Source organism: Euleptes europaea, chromosome 9 (genome assembly GCF_029931775.1).
Source record: "Euleptes europaea isolate rEulEur1 chromosome 9, rEulEur1.hap1, whole genome shotgun sequence".
Classification (NCBI taxonomy): Eukaryota; Metazoa; Chordata; class Lepidosauria; order Squamata; family Sphaerodactylidae; genus Euleptes; species Euleptes europaea.
In genome coordinates this window covers 72,859,613-72,881,834 of record NC_079320.1, presented here as the reverse complement: position 1 = coordinate 72,881,834, position 22,222 = coordinate 72,859,613, and the positions used below count along the sequence as shown (strand labels likewise).

The following is a 22,222-nucleotide window of genomic DNA, read 5'->3' as shown; positions in this document are numbered from 1 at the left end:
TATATTGCAGGAAAGGTGGGATGTATCTGTGATAAATTTACTTATTTAGCAGATTTGTTTACAGTTTTATTAAATAAATGAAATCATTATTAAATTTGGAGGATACCCAGCATGGTGTAGTGGTTAACAGCGGTGGACTCTAATCTGGATTGGTTCCCCCACTCCTCCACATGAATCCCGCTGGGTGACCTTGGGCCAGTCACAATTCTCTCTTAACTCTCTCAGCCCCACCTACCTCACAAGGTGTCTGTTCGGGGAGAGGAAGGGAAGGCAATTGTAAGCTGGTTTGAGACTCCTTAAAGGTAGAGAAAATCGGGGTATAAAAACCAACTCATTTTCTTCTTCTTATGCAAAGTCCTCTAACGAGGTCATTGTGAAAGGTGGTGAAGGACCACTCCATCCACCTTACATGAATTTAGGAGAGCCGTGGCTGATGGTAGCCATTCTCTGCAGTATGGTAGAGCCCCAACTTCCCATCCTCTGAATAACCGAGGCCACAGTCATTTATGGAGAGAACAGAAGTGGCATCATGGTGCATAGAGCTTTGGTGCATAGAGCTTTGGATATCTCTCCATATCTGCAAATGATGATAGCCGTCCCATCTTTATGAGACCATTTTATTCAACCTGACCAGGTGATGATGATCCAAGTAGAGAGCCACTGCCGGTCTGAGTAGACAATACTGACTTTGATGGACCAAGGGTCTGATTCAGTATAAGGCAGCTTCATGTGTTCATGTGTTCATGTACTGGTGTGTGTGTGTGTGGGGGGGAGATTACCCCTTCCAATATTGTTTCCTCACCATTTTTAAAGAGAACCCCCATGACCAAAACACCATAACCTTTCTCCCCCCACCCTCACTTTTTGGGAAGGCTTGCTTTGCAGACGTTCTTCCGTTTCCTCAGTCATTCTAGGCCCCCTTTTGTTTCTTCTAGTGGTTTTACCATATTTGCATTGAGTGTTGATGGTACAAATCATATCTCATTCTGAACTGGGCTATGGAGGGTGGATTAATAGATCTGCAAAATGGAGCTAGGGACAGATGGGAAGATCTCTACTAATCTGGCGGATGTTCAAAGTTGGACAGAAAAATCTGGAATCTAAAAAGAAGAAGAAGAAACAATACCTGTAGCATTAAAAAAAAAAAAGAATGCCCACTGAGCTCACAGTTATCATTTTGGAAGTTGCTAGGCAACCACAGTAATATTGTTGAGTCTTCCCAAGCCTTGATTTCTGTAAAGCAAAGCCATGGAGGGAAGCAGGGGTGAACTTGGAGATGTCCCCTGCAAGTCTTTATCAGCCCCTCCCCCCACCCAGCGTGGTGTAGTGGTTAAGAGTGGTAGACTCTAATCTGGAGAACCAGTAGGGTTGCCAACCTCCAGGTGGCGGCAGGAGATCGTCTGCTATTACAACTGATCTCCAGCCAATAGAGGTCAGTTCACCTGGAGAAAATGGCCACTTTGGCAATTGGACTCTATGGCATTGAAGTCCCTCCCCTCCCAAACCCCACCCTCCTGAGGCTCCGCCCCAAAAACCTCCCACCGATGGCGAAGAGTGACCTGGCAACCCTAAGAACCAGGTTTGATTCCCCACTCATCCACATGAGCAGCGGACTCTAATTTGGTAAACCGGGTTCGATTCCCCACTTCTCCACATGAAGCCTGCTGGATGACCTTGGGCTAGTCACAGTGCTCTCCGAACTCTCTCAGCCTCACCTACCTCACAAGGTGTCTGTTGTGTGAAGAGGAAGGGAAAGCGATTGTAAGCTGCTTTGAGGCTCCTGAAGGGAGAGGAAAGCGGGGTATTAAAGAAACCTAACTTTTCTTCTTCTTCTTCTTCTTCTTGTTCATATCTGTTTTGTTAAAAACTCGCTTGCTGTGGTTCTTTTTGCGCAGCGCACTTCCTCGAATGCAGCCACTTTCTCATCCAGTTGCAAATCCTGTGTTGTTTTATTACACAGCACAAAAACAAAAGTCCTGTCCTCATTAGTTTCTGCCTTTTTCTGCACCGATAATCCCTTTGCACATTCTTAGGCACAAATCCTGGATTGGATTTTCTAACCCGTATCAAATGAGCAGCCCAAAATAACGAATATAGCATATAACATTTCAAACGAATGGGCTCCTTGTTTCATATTTTTAAGTACAGATTCACAAAGACTCTTCTACTCAATATAAATTTGGTGATGGGAGAGGCAGTATATAAATATCGTAAACAAGTACATATACAACGTAACTGTTTGGGGAATTCAGGCTTTAAATGTATGATCCCAGGTTTTGGGTTTTGGTTTTGTTTCCTTGAAGGGTGTGCCCAAAGGTAATATCAATATAGATCTGAAAACCAACTAGTTTGCACTTCCTCCTAGTACCTTCTAGATTGTAACAGGATGCAGTCAGTCACATAATATATATGTAAATAAGTGACGAGCCAGGGAAAGACGTTTAAAAATCATCCAACTTTTGTTACGGATGAAGGCAAAAGTTGAAATGTTTAAATAGGCTTAATAGCATCTCCCTTTTATCAGTCACTTATTCATATATGCACACGCCCACATCTCTTGTAAGGTTTGTGTGTATTATTGCTAACCCCTGCTCCTTTTCTCAAGCACCTGCTCGCTCGCTAACTAAACCAGGGGTCATGGCATAAAAACAACCGCTTCCTTCCTCCGGCTTGATGTTGATACTGGGTTGAACTGGCCTCCGAGGGAATGCTGCTCAAATAAAACAAGCCAAGTCGCATAAGCGTCGCATCCAGCCCCTCCAAGAAATCTCCTCTCTCGCTTACTTCTGCAAGAGGTGAGGTCCTCTGCCCTGAGGGGGGAGAGTCACCCATCAGCTGCTAATGTTCAGTTTGCAAATGGCAGCCCAGTCCACTAGCCCCACGCCATTGGGCCTCAAGTGCCATGCGGTGTCAGCTTGAACTAGCCGGCGTGGCACTTATTTGTAGAGACAGATAGTCCTGACTCCCTAACCAATCTGTCGTGCCGATACTCTCGAGTCAGCCTATTATAAGGATGCCATCTGATCTCAAAGCCTTTTAAAAAGAAGCCGGGGAGGGGAATGTCATCAGAAAATAAAATTCTTATTTTGATGTACAAGTGGCATCATTCAGGGGCTGTCCATTTGTGAGAACCAGCCGCTCTGTGGGTCGTGGGAGCAACTGATTAGTGAATAAACCATTTTAATAATATAATTTTAAAAACCCCGAAGGATACGTGGTATTTAAACCTCACTAATCACAGTCGTCAATTATAAACGTATACTGAAAATAGACCAAACGCATTTCAACAAAAACAAATGACGCCTTCATCAGTGGTCAATACATCCATCAATCAGGGTACACACAAGAATGTATAGGTATATATACAATCACGTACCATTTTTCTTGTCATCGAGGTTTAATATACCACATATCCTTCAGGCTTTTCTATGTGATTTTATTAAAACTACGTTTCCCTAACCAGTGTTTTTAACCTTTGCCTGAACCTTTTGGTTACCGAATCTGTTGTTTCGGGTTGAGTTTTCCTTCCCAGCGTTTTGTTTCAGTCAGTTTGTGGGAGTTACGGCTATGGCTCTTTGATAGGGTTGCCAGCTAATGGCTGGCACCCAGCAGGAGTTGGGGAGGCCTTGTGGGAGCAGTGGTGTGCAATGTGATGTCAATTCCGGGGAAACTGGAAGTGATATCATGTAGCTCTAAGAATCACCGGAAACTCTACAGCAGGGGTGTCGAATTCATTTGTTACTAGGGCCGGATACAACATAAATGTCATTTGGTCAGGCCGGGCCTTGTGTACCATTAAAATGTAATGCCACTGGAGATACAACCTTTATAGAAGACACAGGCAAAGCCAATTAATTATATTATTTTTTACTTAAAAAACAAACATGCTTAACCCAATAATACTATTACAGTATTTGTTTTTATTTAACAGTCTTCGATCATTGACACCTCAGGCCTTGGGGGCATGGTTGCCTCAGCTGGCTCATGGGCCGGATGAGAGCTCTCAAGGGGCCAGATCTGGCCCCCAGGCCGTATGTTTGACACCCCTGCTCTACAGTAAAATGATAGCGTTTCTAGAAATTCCTAGAGTGACATGACATCACGGTCTGAGTTTTCCCCAGAAGTGACGTAACGTCACATTTTTTGCCAGCGATTTTGGTTCTCTCCCACCGCCTGAAGTAGCAGCGGCAAGAAGAGCAAGTTGCTTGTGGGAGGTCTTCCGCCATAGCTGGAGACCTGGCAAACTTGCTGTTTACAGGAACATGGCATTAATTCAGAAACAAATTATGCACCTTTTAAAAGAGCAGCTGATTCCCACAGACTCTTTCTCCGTCAAATAGTTGAAGTCCAGGGTTGTTCTTCCCCAGTTGGGCATTGCGTTGTTATATTGCCCCTAGTCTCTGCATTCGAAACTGTTTGAATTCCTCACCAATCAGAATTTCTTGTTTGTCCTCATATCGATGGATTCCTCCTAGATTAATTGGTTGTTCCTGTTTAAACTAGGTCTCGCCAAAGATCGATGCAGTTTTTTCACCTCATCCATCCTATTGATTGCTTCCTTTCACACCTCCTCGGCAGTGAAGCAGTTGATTGTCTGGATTCGTAAACTGCTGTTCAAATTAATACAGCTCAAGGTGGATGGACAAGGAACTGTAGGATTGTATGGAAGTGTCAATGTGTGTTGAGGCCAGGGTAGTGGGATGGCTCCCATCCTTTCGTGTAGTTCCAGAGTGTGAAGCAAAGGTCCTAGTGAGCCTAACAGCAAAATACGCCCACTAAACACAAGCAGCATACAAATGAATTAGCCCTTGGCACCCTGAGTCAAAAGGCTATGGCAACTATCAATTGGTGGCGTCAAGCATCAGGAATGCTAGTCAGACAGGCTATACTGCTGCACACTGTTAGTTCATATCCAAACTGGCTCTGTTTTGCATGATCCAATCATGTATTCTTGGGGCGCAATCTTGCAGCATTATCTGCAGCCATCCCAGACTAGACTGACCACATGCCATCGTCTCAAGCAATCGCTTAAACTCAAAGTATACAAGCCTAGTGACCTTTTTTCAAACTGTGTTTTGGAAAACCTGAGCTGTTTTTGGAAGCTTATTATGGGTTTCACAATGAAAAGGCCAGAAATAGTGAGCAAGCGCTGCCAAAAAGGAGTTACCTAATACTACAAACTTCTCACAACTAGAGGTCCTTCTTGTAGGAAACAGCATATAAAATCTCACAGTACTCACCTCATGTACCAACCCTTCTCACTCAGCCTACACCAAAGGTCCCCAACCTTTTTGAGCCTGCGGGCACATTTGGAATTCTGATACGGCATGGTGGGCGCAGCACACAAAATGGCCACCACAAAATGGCTGCTGCAGGAGGCAGAGCCAGCCACTAAACAATTGCCACAGTTTAACTTCAGTAATGCAGTGTAGATCCTTGTGCTGTGATGGCAGCTGCCGCCAAAGCAACATCTGCACAGCCAATCAAATCTCCAGTAGCCAGTCAGAAGCTTGGCTAGGCAAAAGCCCTACCTGGCCCCACCCACTTCCTAAAAACACTTGGTGGGGACCAGAAAAGGTGTTGGTGGTCCACATTGGGGACCCCTAGCCTACACCTTCTTCCCACCCACCAGCAATCATCCACAAACACCTATTGTCTTGATCCTCTGAGAACTGGCCTGTGATTTCCTTTCATTGTTCCTCATCTCCTATAGATGAAGTACCAGTGCCGTGCTGTGGCAACCAAGGTGATGTAGTAGGTAGGACTGACTGTGGCACAACTGAGTTCAAAACTGTAGCCAGCTCTAGGTTCATTGTATGGCCTGGACAAGCCATTGGGTTTGCACCAACCAGGAAGGAGGGGTCATACATGAACACACATGAAGCTGCCTTATACTGAACCAGACCCCTGGTCCATCAAAGTCAATATTGTCTACTCAGACTGAGCAGCTCTCCGGGGTCTCAGGCAGAGGACTTTCACATCACCTACTTGCCTAGTCCCTCTAATTGGAGATGCCGGGGATTGAACCTGGGACCTTCTGCATGCCAAGCAGATGCTCTACAAACTGAGCCACAGCCCTTCCCACAGGGTCCTCTCTGATCACCCAAAAAGGCTATGGTGGAGATCCATGGGAATTTCATGAACAAAAGTTAAGTGTGACGAGGACTGTGGGAAAGGGAACTTCGCAAGAAAAAGCTGGTTGGACCCAACCCATTATCCTTCCACTGAAGATTTCAAGGTGCATTGGAGGGAGGGAGATCCCCATTCAGTTTTCATGGATTACCAAAATTTTCTAAGCCCAGCACAGTATATTCTTCACCAATAAAGATCCTGAAAGCTGACAGATTCCATCTGGGAATGTAGTCAAAAAGGGCAAGAGTCCAGTAGCACCTTAAAGACTAACAAAAATATTTTCTGGTAGGGTATGAGCTTTCGTGAGCCACAGCTCACTTCTTCAGACTTCTTCAGAAGTCTGAAGAAGTGAGCTGTGGCTCACGAAAGCTCATACCCTACCAGAAAATATTTTTGTTAGTCTTTAAGGTGCTACTGGACTCTTGCCCTTTTTGACTACTGCAAAAAGACTAACACTGCTACCCACTGTGAATTATCTGGGAATGATTACCCATTGTACTCACATTCCCACTAAGAATGAATGCCCAGGTATTCATAGCAAAACAGATTCTCCACATGATGGTATTCGCCATGCCTCCCCTCCCACTTGCCCCCTCCCACTTGTTGCTGGTGGGCTTTTTGTTGTTTGGTTTTTTTACTGGCAGTAGATCTATTACTATACCGTAGCACAGTGGTAGAGCATATGCTTGGCATGCAGAAGGTCCCAGGTTCAATCCCCAGCATCTCCAGTTAAAGAGACTAGGCAAGTAGGTGATGTGAAAGACCTCTGCCTGAGACCCTGGAGAGCTGCTGCTGGTCTGAGTAGACAATACTGACTTTGATGGACCAAGGGTCTGATTCAGTATAAGGCAGCTTCATGTGTTCTGTTCATGTGTGTCATGTATTAGGACATTATAGCAATGTAGCTACTACTGATCTTTAAAAGTGACAAATCCTGTGAGTGGCAGCGTAGGGGACGGCGAACACAAGGTAAATGGTGATAGATGTAAATAAATATGTAAATAGTGAGGCACAGGAATCTGTCCACCCTGTAATCAAAGAGCTAGATTTGCACCTTCCAGTAGCACCTTAGAGACCAATATAAGCTTTCCTGAGTCAATTTCAATTTCAATACCTTTATTGGCATACTAAGTACAATCAATAAGAATAAAACTAGCTACTGTACATCATTTTATCTCGTCTCTTAATTACATCATCAAAAAATTTGGCTACAGATTCGATGATCTCAGGTCTTTGGGAAGATAACAACAAGTTCATCTTACTGTCATCAGCTTGGTTAGCATAGTTTGATAAAATAGGGTTTAAAAGTGCAGCACGAGTTTCGCAGTAAAAAGGACAGTACAAAAGAATATGGTCAGTACTTTCTGTCTCTCCCATAACACAATTACACACTCTGGCAGAGTATGGAATTTTCTTATATCTCCCAAACACAATGGCAGAAGGGAGAACATTAAAACGAGCTAGCAAATAAGCTCTCCGAAGGTGGGAAATAGTAAGACAGGAGAAATACTCCGGGGGAGAATTTGATAGCCCCCATCGGGCTTTCCTGAGTCAAAGTTCCCGTTGTCAGTTAGTTTGTCAGAGAACTTTGACTCTCAAAAGCTTAGGCCCCCAAAACTTTGTTGGTCTCTAGGGTGTGTGTGTGTGTGCGCTGTCAAATCACAGTTGACTTAAGGCGACCCCGTAGGGTTTTCAAGGCAAGAGGCTTTCAGAGGTGGTTTGCCATTGCCTGCCTCTGCGTGGGCTGAGAGAGTTCAGAGAAAACCGTGACTGGCCCAAGGTCACCCAGCAGGCTTTGGGTGGAGGAGTGGGGAATCGAACCCAGTTCTCCAGATTAGAGTCCGCCGCTCTTAACCACTATGCCATGCTGACTCCCTCTAAGGTGCTACTGGGCTTAAATCCAACTCCTCTGCTGCAGACCAACACAGCTACCCACCTGAAACTGGAGTCAAACCTGCTTTGAGTACAACTTTTCAGGAAAGATATACCTAAACTAAAGCAGGTTTTGAAAACCTGAACTGGGGGGGGGGGGGGCTCAGATGATGGGCAATTGCACAGCAGTGTTTTCTGGAAACCCCTACACACACACACACTGAAGTTTTTTTAAGGAAGGGAGGAACGTGGAGTGGAAGCAACCTGAAGTATAGAGTTCTCAGTGCATAAGCAATGAAGCAGTTCAAGGTATTGATAATGAGCTCCATTCACTGCAAAGTATAAAGTATTCACAGCCCAGAATCAACACTGTGCGCAGTATGCAGGACAGGACATGTTCCCAAACGTTGTAACTGGAGTACAGGGTAGCGGCTGCTTGCATGGATTAAAATTGTACACAGTTTCCTTGTCAACGTAAGTTAAGATCAGCTATCATTCCCTCCCAAGATCTCACACTCCCCTTTTTGCCCAGTTCCTCAGGGACAAGGACATGCCTTCTGGGATCTGTAACCAAAGCTGCATCTGGGAACCTCTGGAAGATTATTATTGATAAACTGGGGAAAGGGACAGACAGATCTGTTCTCCTTATAGGGTTGCCAGCTCCAGGTTGGGAAATATATGGAGATTTTGGAGGTGGAGCCCGAGGAGGGTTTGGGCAGGGGAGGGACTTCAATTCCATAGAGTCCAGTTGCCAAAGTAGCCATTTTCTCCAGGGGAACTGATCTCTGTCATCTGGAGATCAGTTGTAATAGCGAGGGATCTCCAGCTGCCACCTGGAGGTTGGCATCCCTATCTCCTTAGGGGCTTGCCACTTTGGTAGACAGAATGCTGGACGCATCCAAGATGGCAGCATAAATATCCAAGCGTCCCATGTGGCACACCAGCATGCCCCGGCCCACAATTTAGGAATCTGTGTTACCAACCTATTGTTATCCCTCCCTCCTTACCTGTTGGAAAAATTGTCTTTTCAGATGCCACTTCGCAACCAGATATTAAGATCATGGTCTCCCAGCTCCCCTCTGATTAATTGGTAAGTAAGCAATAAAACTTTAATTTTATTGTGAACATCTACAGGAAGAGAAAGTATTTGTTGAGTACAGTTTCAGGATCTATTAGATGTTTCCCTGAAATCACTGGTTTATCTCCTCTCCAATAGCAGCTCAATCAGACTGTCTTTCTCAATCTTAACTTCTGGGGCTGTCCTCGGATTCCCCCAGATTGCAGGGCGGGGTGTCAAGAACATTTGAGAATGAAACTCAGACACGTATCTCCAGAACTGGAGTCAACATTAGCAAACTTGAGGGGTCAGAACAATACATTCCCTCTCAAGGCCAGAACTAATAAATGAACCAGGCAAAGAACTCAAATGCGCTTAAAAACCTCTCTGTGGGGAACAGTAGCTATTTCTCATTGACAGAGAGAGTTAGACCTACAGGCAGAGAACACTTCTCCTCAGGAAGAAAGAATGCCACTTTATATATATATATATATATATATATATATATATATATATATATATATATATATATATATATATATATATATATATATATATATATATATATATATATAATTTTTATAACACACAACTAAACAATACAATAATAAAAAAATTACAATAAAAAGAAAAACAAAATATGAAAAAAATACACAAGAGTATCTTTATATACTAATTTCATATTTATCAAACCATTAAATTCAAAAAAGATACCCCTCCCTCCACCCACCTCAAAAAAGTGACCCTTCACCCGACTTCCGAAGAAGTGTCTAAACAGTTTTTATAGTAAACTTATCAACAATATAATATAAAATTATTAAAACTAATTTCTATAACTCGCTAAATAATATTGTAAAATCCGTTTTTGCCATTTTATCCCAATATGAGGTGGCCTTAAACCATATTTTTTAAAATTCTTCCATATCATTTCCATGTAGGAATTCCGTTAATTTGGCCATCCTCATATACATCCATAACTTCTCTCTCCAGACAGCAATTGAAGGTTTATGTACCTGCTTCCAAACTTTAGCTATTACAATTCTTGCAGCAGCAAAACTATACTGGCAAACAACCCTATCACTATTAGTCAGGAAAGAATGCCTCTTAAACCAGTTGCTGTCTGTAGTGTAAACAGGACCACGGTTTAGTCAGACTTTCTCCGAAACGGCACCCTGGCCAGCTCTAAACCAAGTCCAGACTCCAAAGGAACACTTCTGTTCATGAAAAGCAGTAGAGTTAAATAAGAAAAAGGCTGCAGCAGAAGGGCCAAGAGGGTGTATCCGGAGGGGCGCTTGCCTGGTTCAGTTCCTGAAGGAAATGTGATTCCGCACCGTGGCTTTTAGCTTAACGCTACGAAGGGAAAGCAGGTCAGGCCCAGTGGCTCAATGAAATCATTAACTTGTATGCAAACATACCGTTCCTCCGCAGTCCAGGTATTCGGTTTATGAAGAGTCCAGCTCTCCCTCCTCCCCACCCCAAACCTTCTTTGTCTTGAAAGTCTTCACTGGATTGCATTTTCAAAACATTCTCGGTGAGATTTGAAGCATTTCCCAGGCTTGCTAGAAGCAGGTTTGCTAGAAGCAGGTTTGCCAGAACACCATGGGGCGAAAACGCATGGTCGCTTTATCCTCCTTTAAACCCTGCTTTAGCCAGGATCGAACGCACATTAAGCGAAACGCATGCGTTCAATCCTGGCTGAAACAGGGATTAAAGGAGGATAAAGTGACCATGCGTTTTCGCCCCATGCCAATCTTCCACTATGATGTTCCCCTTCTGACAACCCTCCCCCACACACACACACACTAAATGGCGGGTAACAACACATGTTGCTGGTTGTTGTGGCGTCTAGTTTAACTCGGGTTGCCAACCCCCAGGTACTAGCTGGAGATCTCCTGCTATTACAACTGATCTCCAGCCGATAGAGATCAGTTCGCCTGGAGAAAGTGGCTGCTGGAGAAAATGGACTCTATAGCACTGAAATCCCTCCCCAAACCCTGCCCTCCTCAGGCTCGGTCCCAAAAACCTCCCGCTGGTGACAAAGAGGAACCTGGCAACCCTAAGTTTAACTCTGTTCTTTATATATTAACATGCTTTTTTGCAGTTTTGAACCGTTCTTCTTCTATATTTGTACTGTTCTCTCTTTACTGCTGTGGCAAAATATAGTTTGTGGCATGGGGTTAACAGACCAAAAGGGATATTTATATTTGAAAGCAGTAACTGTTTAATGGGAGCGGGGCTATAGTTAATGCATATTGCTGCATGCACAGTAATGGCAAAGGTTCAAATCCCCAAGAACTCCTGTTTTGGGACTCGAGCACACGATGCCGCTGATTAATATTTAACAAACAAAGCCCTCCGCATCTAGTGATTTATCACATTTTATGGATGGAGAAAATTTTAACCCATTGCCTTAATCTTCCCATAATCACTTCATTTAACCTACTGCTCTAGTGTTTTTAAAAAATAATAATAAATTATGTCCTTAAACTGTTTCTATACTACAAAGCTGCCTTGAAGAAGCTGGACACTTTTTACTCATTGCATCTTGTTAAAAAAATATATGTGGGAAGACTGTCTGCCACCTGAACGAGGCATGGGCAGTTCTCGGGGCCCAGTCTGCACTGCCTGTCCGACCCCCCTCCCCTCTCTACTAGCTGTTTTTGCTGATGGTGATGACACACCGTCATACAGCATTCATTGAAATAATCTGTCATGGAGGGCAAGCGGGTGCAAGTGTGCTCACCCCACCTAATTTGCTAATCATGTTGCTAATAATTAGACAAGGAATAGAGAATAAAACTGCTGCTATCATACTGCCCTTGTTCAAATCAGTGGTGAGACCATACTTGGAATACTGTGTACAGTTCTGGTCACCGCACCTAAAAAAGGATATTGCAGAGCTTGAGAAGGTGCAGAAAAGAGCAACCAAAATGATCAAGGGGGCTAGCGCCACTGCCCTAGGAGGAGCGGTTAAAACGCTTAGGGCTGTTTAGCTTGGAAAGAAGGTGGTTAAGGGGAGACATGATAGAGGTCTATAAAATTATGCATGGTATGGAGAGAGTGGACAGGGAGACGTTTTTCTCCCTCTCCCGTAATACTAGAACGCGGGGTCATCTGCTGAAGCTGGAGGGTGAGAGATTCAAAACTACCCTGTCAGAAATTTTGTTAGTCTTTAAGGTGCTATTGGACTCCTACTTTTTTCTACTATTATCATAATTTATTATTATGGTCATGGACCGTCAAATAAAACAAAATGTTACATAGTATAAAGTAAAAAACACAAGTATCCTGGATAAAACAAAATTCCAATATTTAAAAGAAACATAAAGGTTACTGAAATAATCAATACACAGAAAATTCCATAGGGTTGATACAAAATAACCATCTATAAGGTTCCAAACAATATGCATCCCATACTTCCATAGCTATTGTATAGATTTGGTACAGCCACTGTCTTATTGTTATTGCTAACCAAGCAAATCTAGCAACTCTATTTGATAAGACCCTCACTTGTATCTGACAGTAATAATTTAAGACGATGTTTCCTCAGAGCTCTAATATGTAATGTTGTTCATAGTCTTGTATGTATATGGTCATACAGCTTATCTTCAAATAGCACATGTTTGGTAGTTTTGAGTTCACCTTCTTTACAGATACATTTACAGGCTTCCAAAATGCTGAGCCAGATTGCAGGGTAATGGCAATAAAGAGGCAAATTTCGGGCCGGAAGGAGGAGGGCTTGTGAAATGAAATAGGTTGAAATTTAAATGTCAGAAGGAGGAGGAAGAGGAGGAGGAGTTGGTTTTTATATGCAGATTTTCTCTACCACTTAAGGCAGAATCAAACCGGCTTACAATCACCTTCTCTTCCCCTCCCCACAACAGACACCCTGTGAGGTAGGTGGGGCTGAGAGAGCTCTAAGAGAACTGTGACTGGCCCAAGGTCACCCAGCTGGCTCTTACGTGTAGGGGTGGAGAAACCAACCTGGTTCACCAGATTAGCGTCCGCCACTCATGTGGAGGAGTGGGGAATCAAACCCGGTTCTCCAGATCAGAGTCCACCGCTCCAAACCACCGCTCTTAACCACTACACCACACTGGCTCAATGACACAAACAAGCAAAAGTAGTAGTTCAGGCTTTTCTGTTTTGGAGCATAGTAGCCAGCTCTCTTTAACCCAGTAAGATATTTTTTTCCAAAAAATACAGAGACAGGCACTATCTATTTGTTTCGTGACATTTCCATTTTTTTCCATTTATTTACTAGCTCCTTTGACCAAAGGTCTTGAGCTTAACCATAACATTTGTGACATTTCATATCATGCATGAAAATACCCATTGCTTATTTCCTTTGTTATGTTTTCTGGCTTTCCAGGTGTTAACAAAGAAGAATCCAGATGGGGTGCAGGTGCTGTAAAATGATACAAAGGTACAGGCAGAAGCAATATTGCTTTAAAAAATGTAAATGGTTTATAACAACCAATCCTGTTTTTTTTAATGTTTAGATAATAAATATTGATGATGATTCTGAGCTTGCAATGAGTTGGGGGGAGACTGAGGAATACCTTTCATAAGAACATAAGAAAAGCCCTGCTGGTTCAGACCAAGGTCCATCATGTCCAGCAGTCTGTTCACACAGTGGCCAACCAGGGGCCTCTAGGAAGCCCCCAAACAAGACGACTGCAGCAGCATTGTCCTGCCTGGGTTCCACAGCACCTAATATAGTAGGCATGCTCCTCTGATCCTGGAGAGAAGAGGTATGCATCATGACTAGCATCCATTTTCACTAATAGCCATGAATAGCCGTCTCCTCCATGAACACAGAATCGTAGAATCATGGAGTTGGAAGGGACCACCAGGGTCAGGAAGGGACCACTCTACTAAAATGGGGTAAAAATAACTGGGTAATCTCTTGTTTTCTCTAGCTACATCTTTGATCCACAAGAAGTGCAGACGTCAGGGTACATCAACGAAATCAACAACTACAAATCTGACCGCCCAGATGGAGGGAAGCCCAAACGCAAGCACAACGTCGAAATCCAAGTCCACAAAAATGAACTGCAGAACGCCGAGTCGCAACCATCCGTGAACAGAAATAAGTTAAACAACACGAAGGATGCCGTTCGGAATTGCAGGAACACGGCTCTTCATGAGGAAGGGCTCAGTAACTGTCTTGAAAAGATCAACGTGAACATCAACGGTGTTCCTTCCCACTCAAATCTCAAATCCAATCACAACGCAAACCAAAACAAAGAGGCCGGTACGCACGTCTCCTCAGCTCAGCTGAACAACAGTTCAGCCAAAGGGCTCTCACCGCCCAAAGAGGGCAGTGACACAAACCTAGAAGCAGACCACCCAACCACAGAAAGCAGCCGATACAGGCAGTTGCCGACTACAGGAGAAAATGGCTCTCTTGCTCAAAGGGCCACGCTGGAGGCCCAAAGCTTGGGCTCCCCTGACCCAGACTTCTCAAAAAATGCCAGTCAACAGACCGTGGTTGGATGCGAGAGTCTGTCAAAGAACCACACGCATTCAACTCCAAGCACCGAGCGCACAATTTTAAACAAACATGGGGACCAGGCCTTGTGCGAGTCTCCGAGGTGCGACTCCGGAGATCAAGCCAGCAGAACGGGGACCTTAAACGGGTGCCTTAGGGACAAAACGTTCAGCGATATCCCCTCTCCGAGGCCCCAGCCCGAAGCCTTGGTGGAAGCTGGAGAGGTTTGCTGCGGAGAGGCTAATGGAGACTTTGAGGAAGAGGATGCAGACATAGCAGAGGCCCTGGCAGCGCTGGAGGCTGCAACAGCAGGAGAAGATTTCGAGGAGGTGGAAGAGGAATATTAGATCATAGTGACAACACATATGCTGGCAAGCGGCTTGTCCAGGAGATGGGTAAAACGCTACCCGTCAGGACTCGCCTTTGTGGGGACGTTGTGGTCACAGTTGCAGGCCTTTGCCCAGGACACCTTTTCGCGGAGGGAGAAAATCGATCATTAGGAAAGCTAATGACCAGGGACAGCCACTGCCACACCCAGCGCCGCGCTTTCTTGCGGGCAAGCCTACCGCTTGTACTTCCTAAGCCCCGTCTTTCTACAGCCCGAGGGGGTTCTTCCTCTCCAGCCAAGGCAACCCTTCGTCGCTCTCACGCCACCTCCGTCTTTAAAGAATGTATATGAAGCCAAGAATGGTAACTTATATACTAGCTGTCTCCCGTCACAGAGAGGACTCAAACTAGAACTGTGACTTTAGTCAAGTCCTCTTTCACTTAAAAAGAGAGAGAGGAGGAGGAGAACATTTTTTGTAAACCGTGGCACCCAATCGTTGCATAGGTCAGGAACGATGAGGCAAAGAAACCAGTATGCTGAATCTTGATCCTGCCTACCTTTCAAGCTGCTGCAGGACTGAATTCATAAGCCCTTCCTGATCTTTATATACGGCAGAGGAGTCCAGTTTCTCAAAGCAAAACTTCAAGATGGCAGTTTTGTAGCTAGCGATCAGCCAAAACAGAGGTTTGCAGTGCCGAAAAAAGCCACCTTTTCTCTTTCTGGCAGTTTTCCACAGCGCTACAGACCTTTTTTAAAGTTTTCCCCCTCCATTTTTCATTGCCCTCACTTGCCCTCAGTGACATCACATAGCCAAATCTGATTGAATTCGTAATGGTATGATGTCATCCTGTTCACTGTGTGAACCTTGATGGGATGGAAGAGCAAGTGAGAGTAGATTTGGGTCGATGGAAACTGCCAGAAGAAACCATTGTGCCTAGCAGGACTGGGAAAGAAGTGAATGGTTTGAACTATGAGTGTTTTGAGGGAGGAATTCTGCCACGCCAAAATTGCTAGCTTTACCCCAAAATTATGGCCCAGTTTGATTTTAATCTAACTTTTTAAAAATTAATCCACTTTTTAAAGAAAACGTGATGCTTAACCTGTCACCCACTGAATAGAACGAACTTGTTTTTCATGAGAACAGAAACATCGATTCAGACCCATTCTGCATTGTGCTGCAAAATAAAACAGGAGTCCAGTGGCACCTTAGAGACCCACAGAATTTATTTCAGGAGAGGTTTTCATGAGTCAGAGCTCACAGAGATATGCATGAGGTATATACACTCAGGACATCCGATGAAGTGAGCACTGTTTCAAAAAAGCTTCTGCTGGTTGGTGCAAATTCTGTTACTCTCCAAAGTGCCACTGGACTCCTGTTTAGTCTTGCTGCTACAGACTAATCGGCTACACATGTGGAGTTATGCACTGTACAGATGTCAGTGATATACATCCTCTCCCCCCACCCACACACACACACACCCATATCCTTCATGCTTCCAGTCCTGTATGTTGCTGTCCTGTGTATCTAATGACATTGTGATTCTGCCGGATCTTCAGGCTCATTGAGGCAAGAGAGATTTTGTCTCACTGATTTTTCCAGAAACCATCGTTGGCTTCTTGTTCTAGTGAGAAGAAAAAATTTGTGCTGGGATGGAACAGCATGAGATCAAGGGTATTTGAATGCCTCAACCTTAAGTGCCTTGCAAAAAGAAATTCCTGTTGCATGTAAGTGGTTGTAACAGAGAGGGAGTTCACATGTGCCTTTATATCACTTATTTTCTCATCATTCTGTTCACTCAGTTTTGAATGTGCAAACTGACTCCCTTGAAAAGCATTATGTTGAAGGTGATCCTGTTTAGTTCTGTTTATCAACAGCTCATTTCCCCCTGAAGTTCTGTTTCAGAAAACACATAAATGTCATTGATAAATAATAAATTTGTTCTTTTCTATACTCTGGGAACTTTTTCTCTTTTCCCGGGGGTACAACTCTCTTCTTTTTCCACTCTTGCGTCAGAACATTTGACTCTCTTTAATGTGGGCACTTCCTGAATTAATTCCTGTTTCTGGAAGTTCATAGAATTATAGAGTTGAAAGGGACCACCAGAGTCATCTAGTCCAACCCCCTGCACAATACAGGAAATTCACAACTACCTCCCCCCCACACCCTGTGATCCATACTCCATACCCAGAAGATGGCCAAGATGCCCTCCCTCTCATGATTTGCCGCCCTAAGGTCACAGAATCAGCATTGCTGACAGATGGCCATCTAGCCTCTGCTTAAAAACTCCAGGGAAGGAGAGCTTACCACCTCCCAAGGAAGCCTGTTCCACTGAGGAACCGCTCTGTTAGAAAATTCTTCCTAATGTCTAGACAGAAGTTGTTTCCGCGCTCATGAAAGGTGGATACCAATGGATGGATGGATGGATGGATGGATGGATGGATGGATGGATGGATACCGCCCTGGGGGATGATGGGATTACCTAGGGGGGCACTAAGAGGCAAGGGGGGTGCTAGAAGTGGCCCCCTTCAACTGTGTTGTTCACTAATTTACAATAGATCAAGCTGGCAAATTTGGTGGAAACTATCAGAATTTTTTCCCAGATTTTGAAGAGCTGGGACCACTGGATCTAGTTCATCAGTTCTGTTGAATAAATATCAACTGAAAAGGTTTCATTTCAATTGCACACATAGATGTGCAATTGTTACTGTTTTGAAATTTTATTGTTGTCATCTTCTTTAGTGAGACATGCAAACCCCTATTTTGAATAATGCTTTTTATAGGGTAGGGTAGGGGGCTGGGGATGAGTTTGCGGAACCAGGGGTGGCAGCCCAAAACGTTTGGGAACCACTGGTTTAGAGGTAGCAATGCAAATTAACTAGACTTGGCAGGCTCAAGACAGAAATAAATTATTTCTGTATTTTGGGACCTTGAAGTAGAGTTGGGGGTGGAGGTAGCTCTCAAAACAATAGAATGAAGAATCCGTGCAATGTGGTTACCAAAAAAACAAAACCTGGGTGACTCCATATCCAGCTTCCTTGATAGGCTATGGATGAAAAGCATCCAAGAGTTTCTGGTACTAGACTCATACCCCCCGTTTTAGCTTATCCATGACATTTAAGGCATTTGATGTACCCCACTGAAAATACTTTTGTTCCACTTGGATTTCAAACAACTAAATTCAAACTTCATTACCTTTATGGTTGGATGCCTCTCAGGAAGTGAGAAATAAATACTACATGCTACCAGTCTTGGATTTCCCTTGTAACAGAACATTCCCTTATGGGTTTTTGTTTTGTTTGTTTTTTAACTGGGAACATCTACCAAAAATATATTGTAAGCTGATAATAAAATAATCAGTTTAAATGTGAAGAAATTCTACCTGTTGACTTTTATACTTAAGGCTTGGCCAAAGATTACATACCTGTTGCCAGGAAAGCTTTCCGACTCCGAGCGCATTTACAACTCAGTCTTGTGAACGAATTAAAATAAGCTGTTGCTTGTGCACTGAGTTTTCTCTCTCTCATCAACACTGTGTGATGTAGTATTCCAAGTGTTAACAGAAGCACAGCTTGCCAGGTAATTATTTATAAAAATATAGCCTGCTTTTTAATCAAAGTCTCCCAAGCAGTTCTCTGCATAAAAAACCATGATTACAATTCGCAATTTTTTAAAAAGTCATAGCAAGGTATTAAAAGGCAACATTTAAAGCAGCAGCTCCCAGTAATCTAGAAGAAGACGAAGAGTTGGTTTTTATACGCGGACTTTCTCTACCACTTAAGGAAGAATCAAACTGGTTTACAATATCCATCCCTCTCCCCCCAACAGACACATTGTGAGGCAGGTGGGGCTGAGAGAGTTCGGAAAGAACTATGAGTAGCCCAAGGTCACCCAGAAGGCTTCATGTGTAGGAGTGGGGAAACCAACCAGGCTCACCAGATTAGAGTCCACCGCTCATGTGGAGGTGTGAAGAATCAAACCCAGTTCTCCAGATTAGAGTCCTCAGCTCTTAACCACTCCACCATGCTGGCTCATCTACAGCTTAAAGGCCATTCCAATATGTTTTTACAACTGTCCTAAAAAGGGCTGATCAGGCAGATCTATTGAATTTCCTACAGCATGCTCACTTAAAGGGCCTTTATTGTCTTTAGCATAATAAGGCTGCATAAAGATATTGTTCCCCAAGTGGGAAAAAAGAGCATTTGTGAAATTTTTAGGAACCTCACATCCAATATGGCTGTTTGACCGAGGCCTTGCAAATTGACTTATCACTGGTTCCCAATGCCAGTTCCTCAGCCCTTCTCATGTGGCATGTGGAGTGATCCATCTGATCTTATAATAAACTTATATACTGCTAGTCTTTTCCAGTGTAGATTTCAGCCGTTACGTATTTAAATGCATATACCACCAATCAGCCAATGGGGTGGGGGTGGGGGGTGGCAGTACATTGGTCTTCTAATGGGTAGGTTGATTGCTAGTTGAATTTGGACCAGGCTTCATAGTTGAAAACCTGAACATAGGTTGAAAACCTGTATATTGACAGTGCAACATCAGCAATACCTATGTTTTAAACAGTGGCAAAGATCTCACCCATCTTCCTTTCTGTGATCAGAAACCCCTTTGACAAAAAATGGGATATAATTAATACAGAGACAAAAACATTGGTGCAAGGGGAAATTATTTAATAATGAAATTGCCCCTACACGTTTCACATACACTTCCTCAGGGGAATCTAATGAATAAAACATACAATGAAATGTTAACATGTATATCCATATAAGTTTAAAGCACATCTATAAAATATCTAATACATAATATAAATATAGATCAGTTACCTTATCAAAATACAAGCTACTTATGCACTTAAAACAATTTGACTTTATCAAAGGCAACTCTCAGAGCAAGTGAATAGTAGGGAATGTAATAATTCAGTTGCATAGGGGTGATTTAATTATTAAATAATTTCCCCTTGTACCAATTGCTGTTATTTGTCTCTGTTTGGTTTGGCGCGGCCCTCTTTTCTTTTGTTATATAATAAATACAGCAGGAAATTCAAGAGCAGAGGGGGAAAGCACAAAACCAGTCTTATCATGTTTTCTGGAACAGACTGCCCATTCAAAGTTCCTTCTTCTAGGACTGATCTTATTGAAGGCTGGCGTTTTGCACGCACACCTGACATTTAAAAAAGGGAGGTGTAGACCCCAGAACAGTTCTTTCTCCCTGATGTACAAGACTGCCACCTGCAGGACATTTTGCAGCTAACAACCAATTTCAGCTTCAGCAAAAGCAATGGCTTACAAAGCCTGCTAAGAAGGAAGCCACAAAAAACATGCTGAGCAAAACTAATTGGGGCTTTAGAGTATGTTTAAAAAAAAACACCCACCAAAAAATCTTGCACAAGAACAGACTTTTACAAAACAAAGGTCTTTGCTGCAATGGTTTTGTGCTTCCGATGACAATGATAGGAAACTTCGCATGAATGCTAAACTTCAACAGCAGAGGGAGCAACCGGTACATTCTTAGTTTAAAAAAGGAAACCTGTTCAAAAGATCATTGCATCACTATCAAAGTTAGTTTCACTTTATTTTTTTTAAAAAAATCCATCCACAAGATATATATTTCTAAAAACCCTGTAACCAACGAGGAACATAATGTAGTAATACGCATGTATTAATGGTTCTTGTAGTCTTGAAATTCAGATTTCGAGGTCTGTGGGGTTTTGGCTAAAAGCTACATGCCTTTTGCACAGCCCAGCTGGAAAGAGGAAAGGCCACGCAGGCCAAAGTAGAGAGGATCTCTGTAATGGATGGGCAGGATTAGCCTTTAAAAAATGCATCAAAACGGGTGGGGGGGGGAATGTTTCAGTCCCATGGGACTCTCCCTCCCTGACTTTAAGGTCATCTTTCATTTTTCAAATTGTGTGACCTCAAGGTCAGAGAGAAAAAATCCCACCAAACTGAAATGTTCCTCTGCTACTTTCTCTGGGATCTAATTTTAAAATCTGATCTGTCTGTTACACAGAGACTCTCCGGCTTGGTCTAAAAGCCCACAAATTGGGGGGGGGGAGAAGCCGTTAAGTAGGAGAGACAACTGCATAAATTGATTAATTTTAACTGACATGTTTTAACATCCCACAACCTATACAGCTATATACTTATACCTTTGCTTTTCCTAGCTTTCAAGCAGGGAGGATAGTTAAGGCCATTCCTTCCTTTTTCTGCCCCTCAAAATCTGGTAGACTGGAGTACACTGCCTCTGATCATGGAGGTTTCATTTAAGTATCATGGCTAGTGGTCATTGCTGGAACTACCCTCTATGAACCTAATTCTTTTTGGAAGCCATTATAAAACTGATGGTCAATATTACAGCAGGACCTACGTATCACATTTGGTTCCTTCTCTTCAACCCACAGAGCCAATCGGTTTCATTGGTTGAGCAATTATCATGTTATAGTCTTAGGAGAGAAAATTCTTTATCCACCCCATCAACCGTATTTGAAATTTTATAAGGCTATATAATACGGGGTGGGCGCAAAACTTACGAGGGGAATCCCATCTCCCCCCTCCCATCACCATCCACCCTGACTCACCTTTAACCCGGCTGCAGCAGCAATGTCTAGGAACGGGACCTTGATTACTTACCGAGAAGGTTCCTTCTCCTCTGAGGTACAAAGGGCATCTTGCCCCAAATCTGTTTGGGGTAAGTGGCCCCGATCTGTGGATTTAGGTATCTGCAGATGGGGGCCACACTTGGGAATTACATATAGTTTCCCTCTCACTTAGTACCTCCCAGGAACTGAATATGCTCTATATGAATGATACTCATGAAATAGGGTCCCCAGGTCATAACCCTGCCTGCATATGTCAGCACACATACTTTGATTGGGGGGGGGGTCCTATCTGGAAGCATAACATGGCCACCAGCTCAACCAGGATTCTCTCCTGCTTCTTCTAATTTGCTTAGTGTGCATTATTCTCATTTGTGCACATGTGCATCTGCCTTCCCCTTTTTTCTCAGTAACGTTAATGGTGTTCTTGGAAAACAAGAAGAAAGCTGAAGCTAATGAATGATCTGTAAATTAGATTAGCTGGTAATAAAATGGTGAGGAATGAATTATAAAAATATGGGTTTTTTTAATATATAAAACTCAGTAAATTAAATAGGAATGACATTCTACTAATGAAAAGATCAACATGGAAAAATCTCCTAAACCTGAAATTACAGAAAATGGGGCTTCTGTCTGGGGATTTAATACATAAGGTTATACCAAAGCTCTGAGATCAGTCAAAGAAGTCAACATAAAGAACCGCTACAGCATTTGAGTTTTGCCAGAAAATACAG

At 43.3% G+C, this 22,222-nt stretch overlaps 1 protein-coding gene across 1 annotated transcript; it reads left to right on the top strand.

Annotated features, from left to right (window-relative positions):
- Positions 1-13,432: 13,432 nt before the first annotated feature.
- C9H4orf19 (chromosome 9 C4orf19 homolog) lies at positions 13,433-14,910 on the top strand. The gene is made up of 2 exons (XM_056855936.1): positions 13,433-13,487; positions 13,984-14,910. Exons 1-2 carry the CDS (start codon positions 13,456-13,458, stop codon positions 14,900-14,902), a joined length of 951 nt encoding a protein of 316 aa, XP_056711914.1. The 5' UTR covers positions 13,433-13,455; the 3' UTR covers positions 14,903-14,910.
- The last annotated feature ends 7,312 nt before the right edge of the window (positions 14,911-22,222 follow it).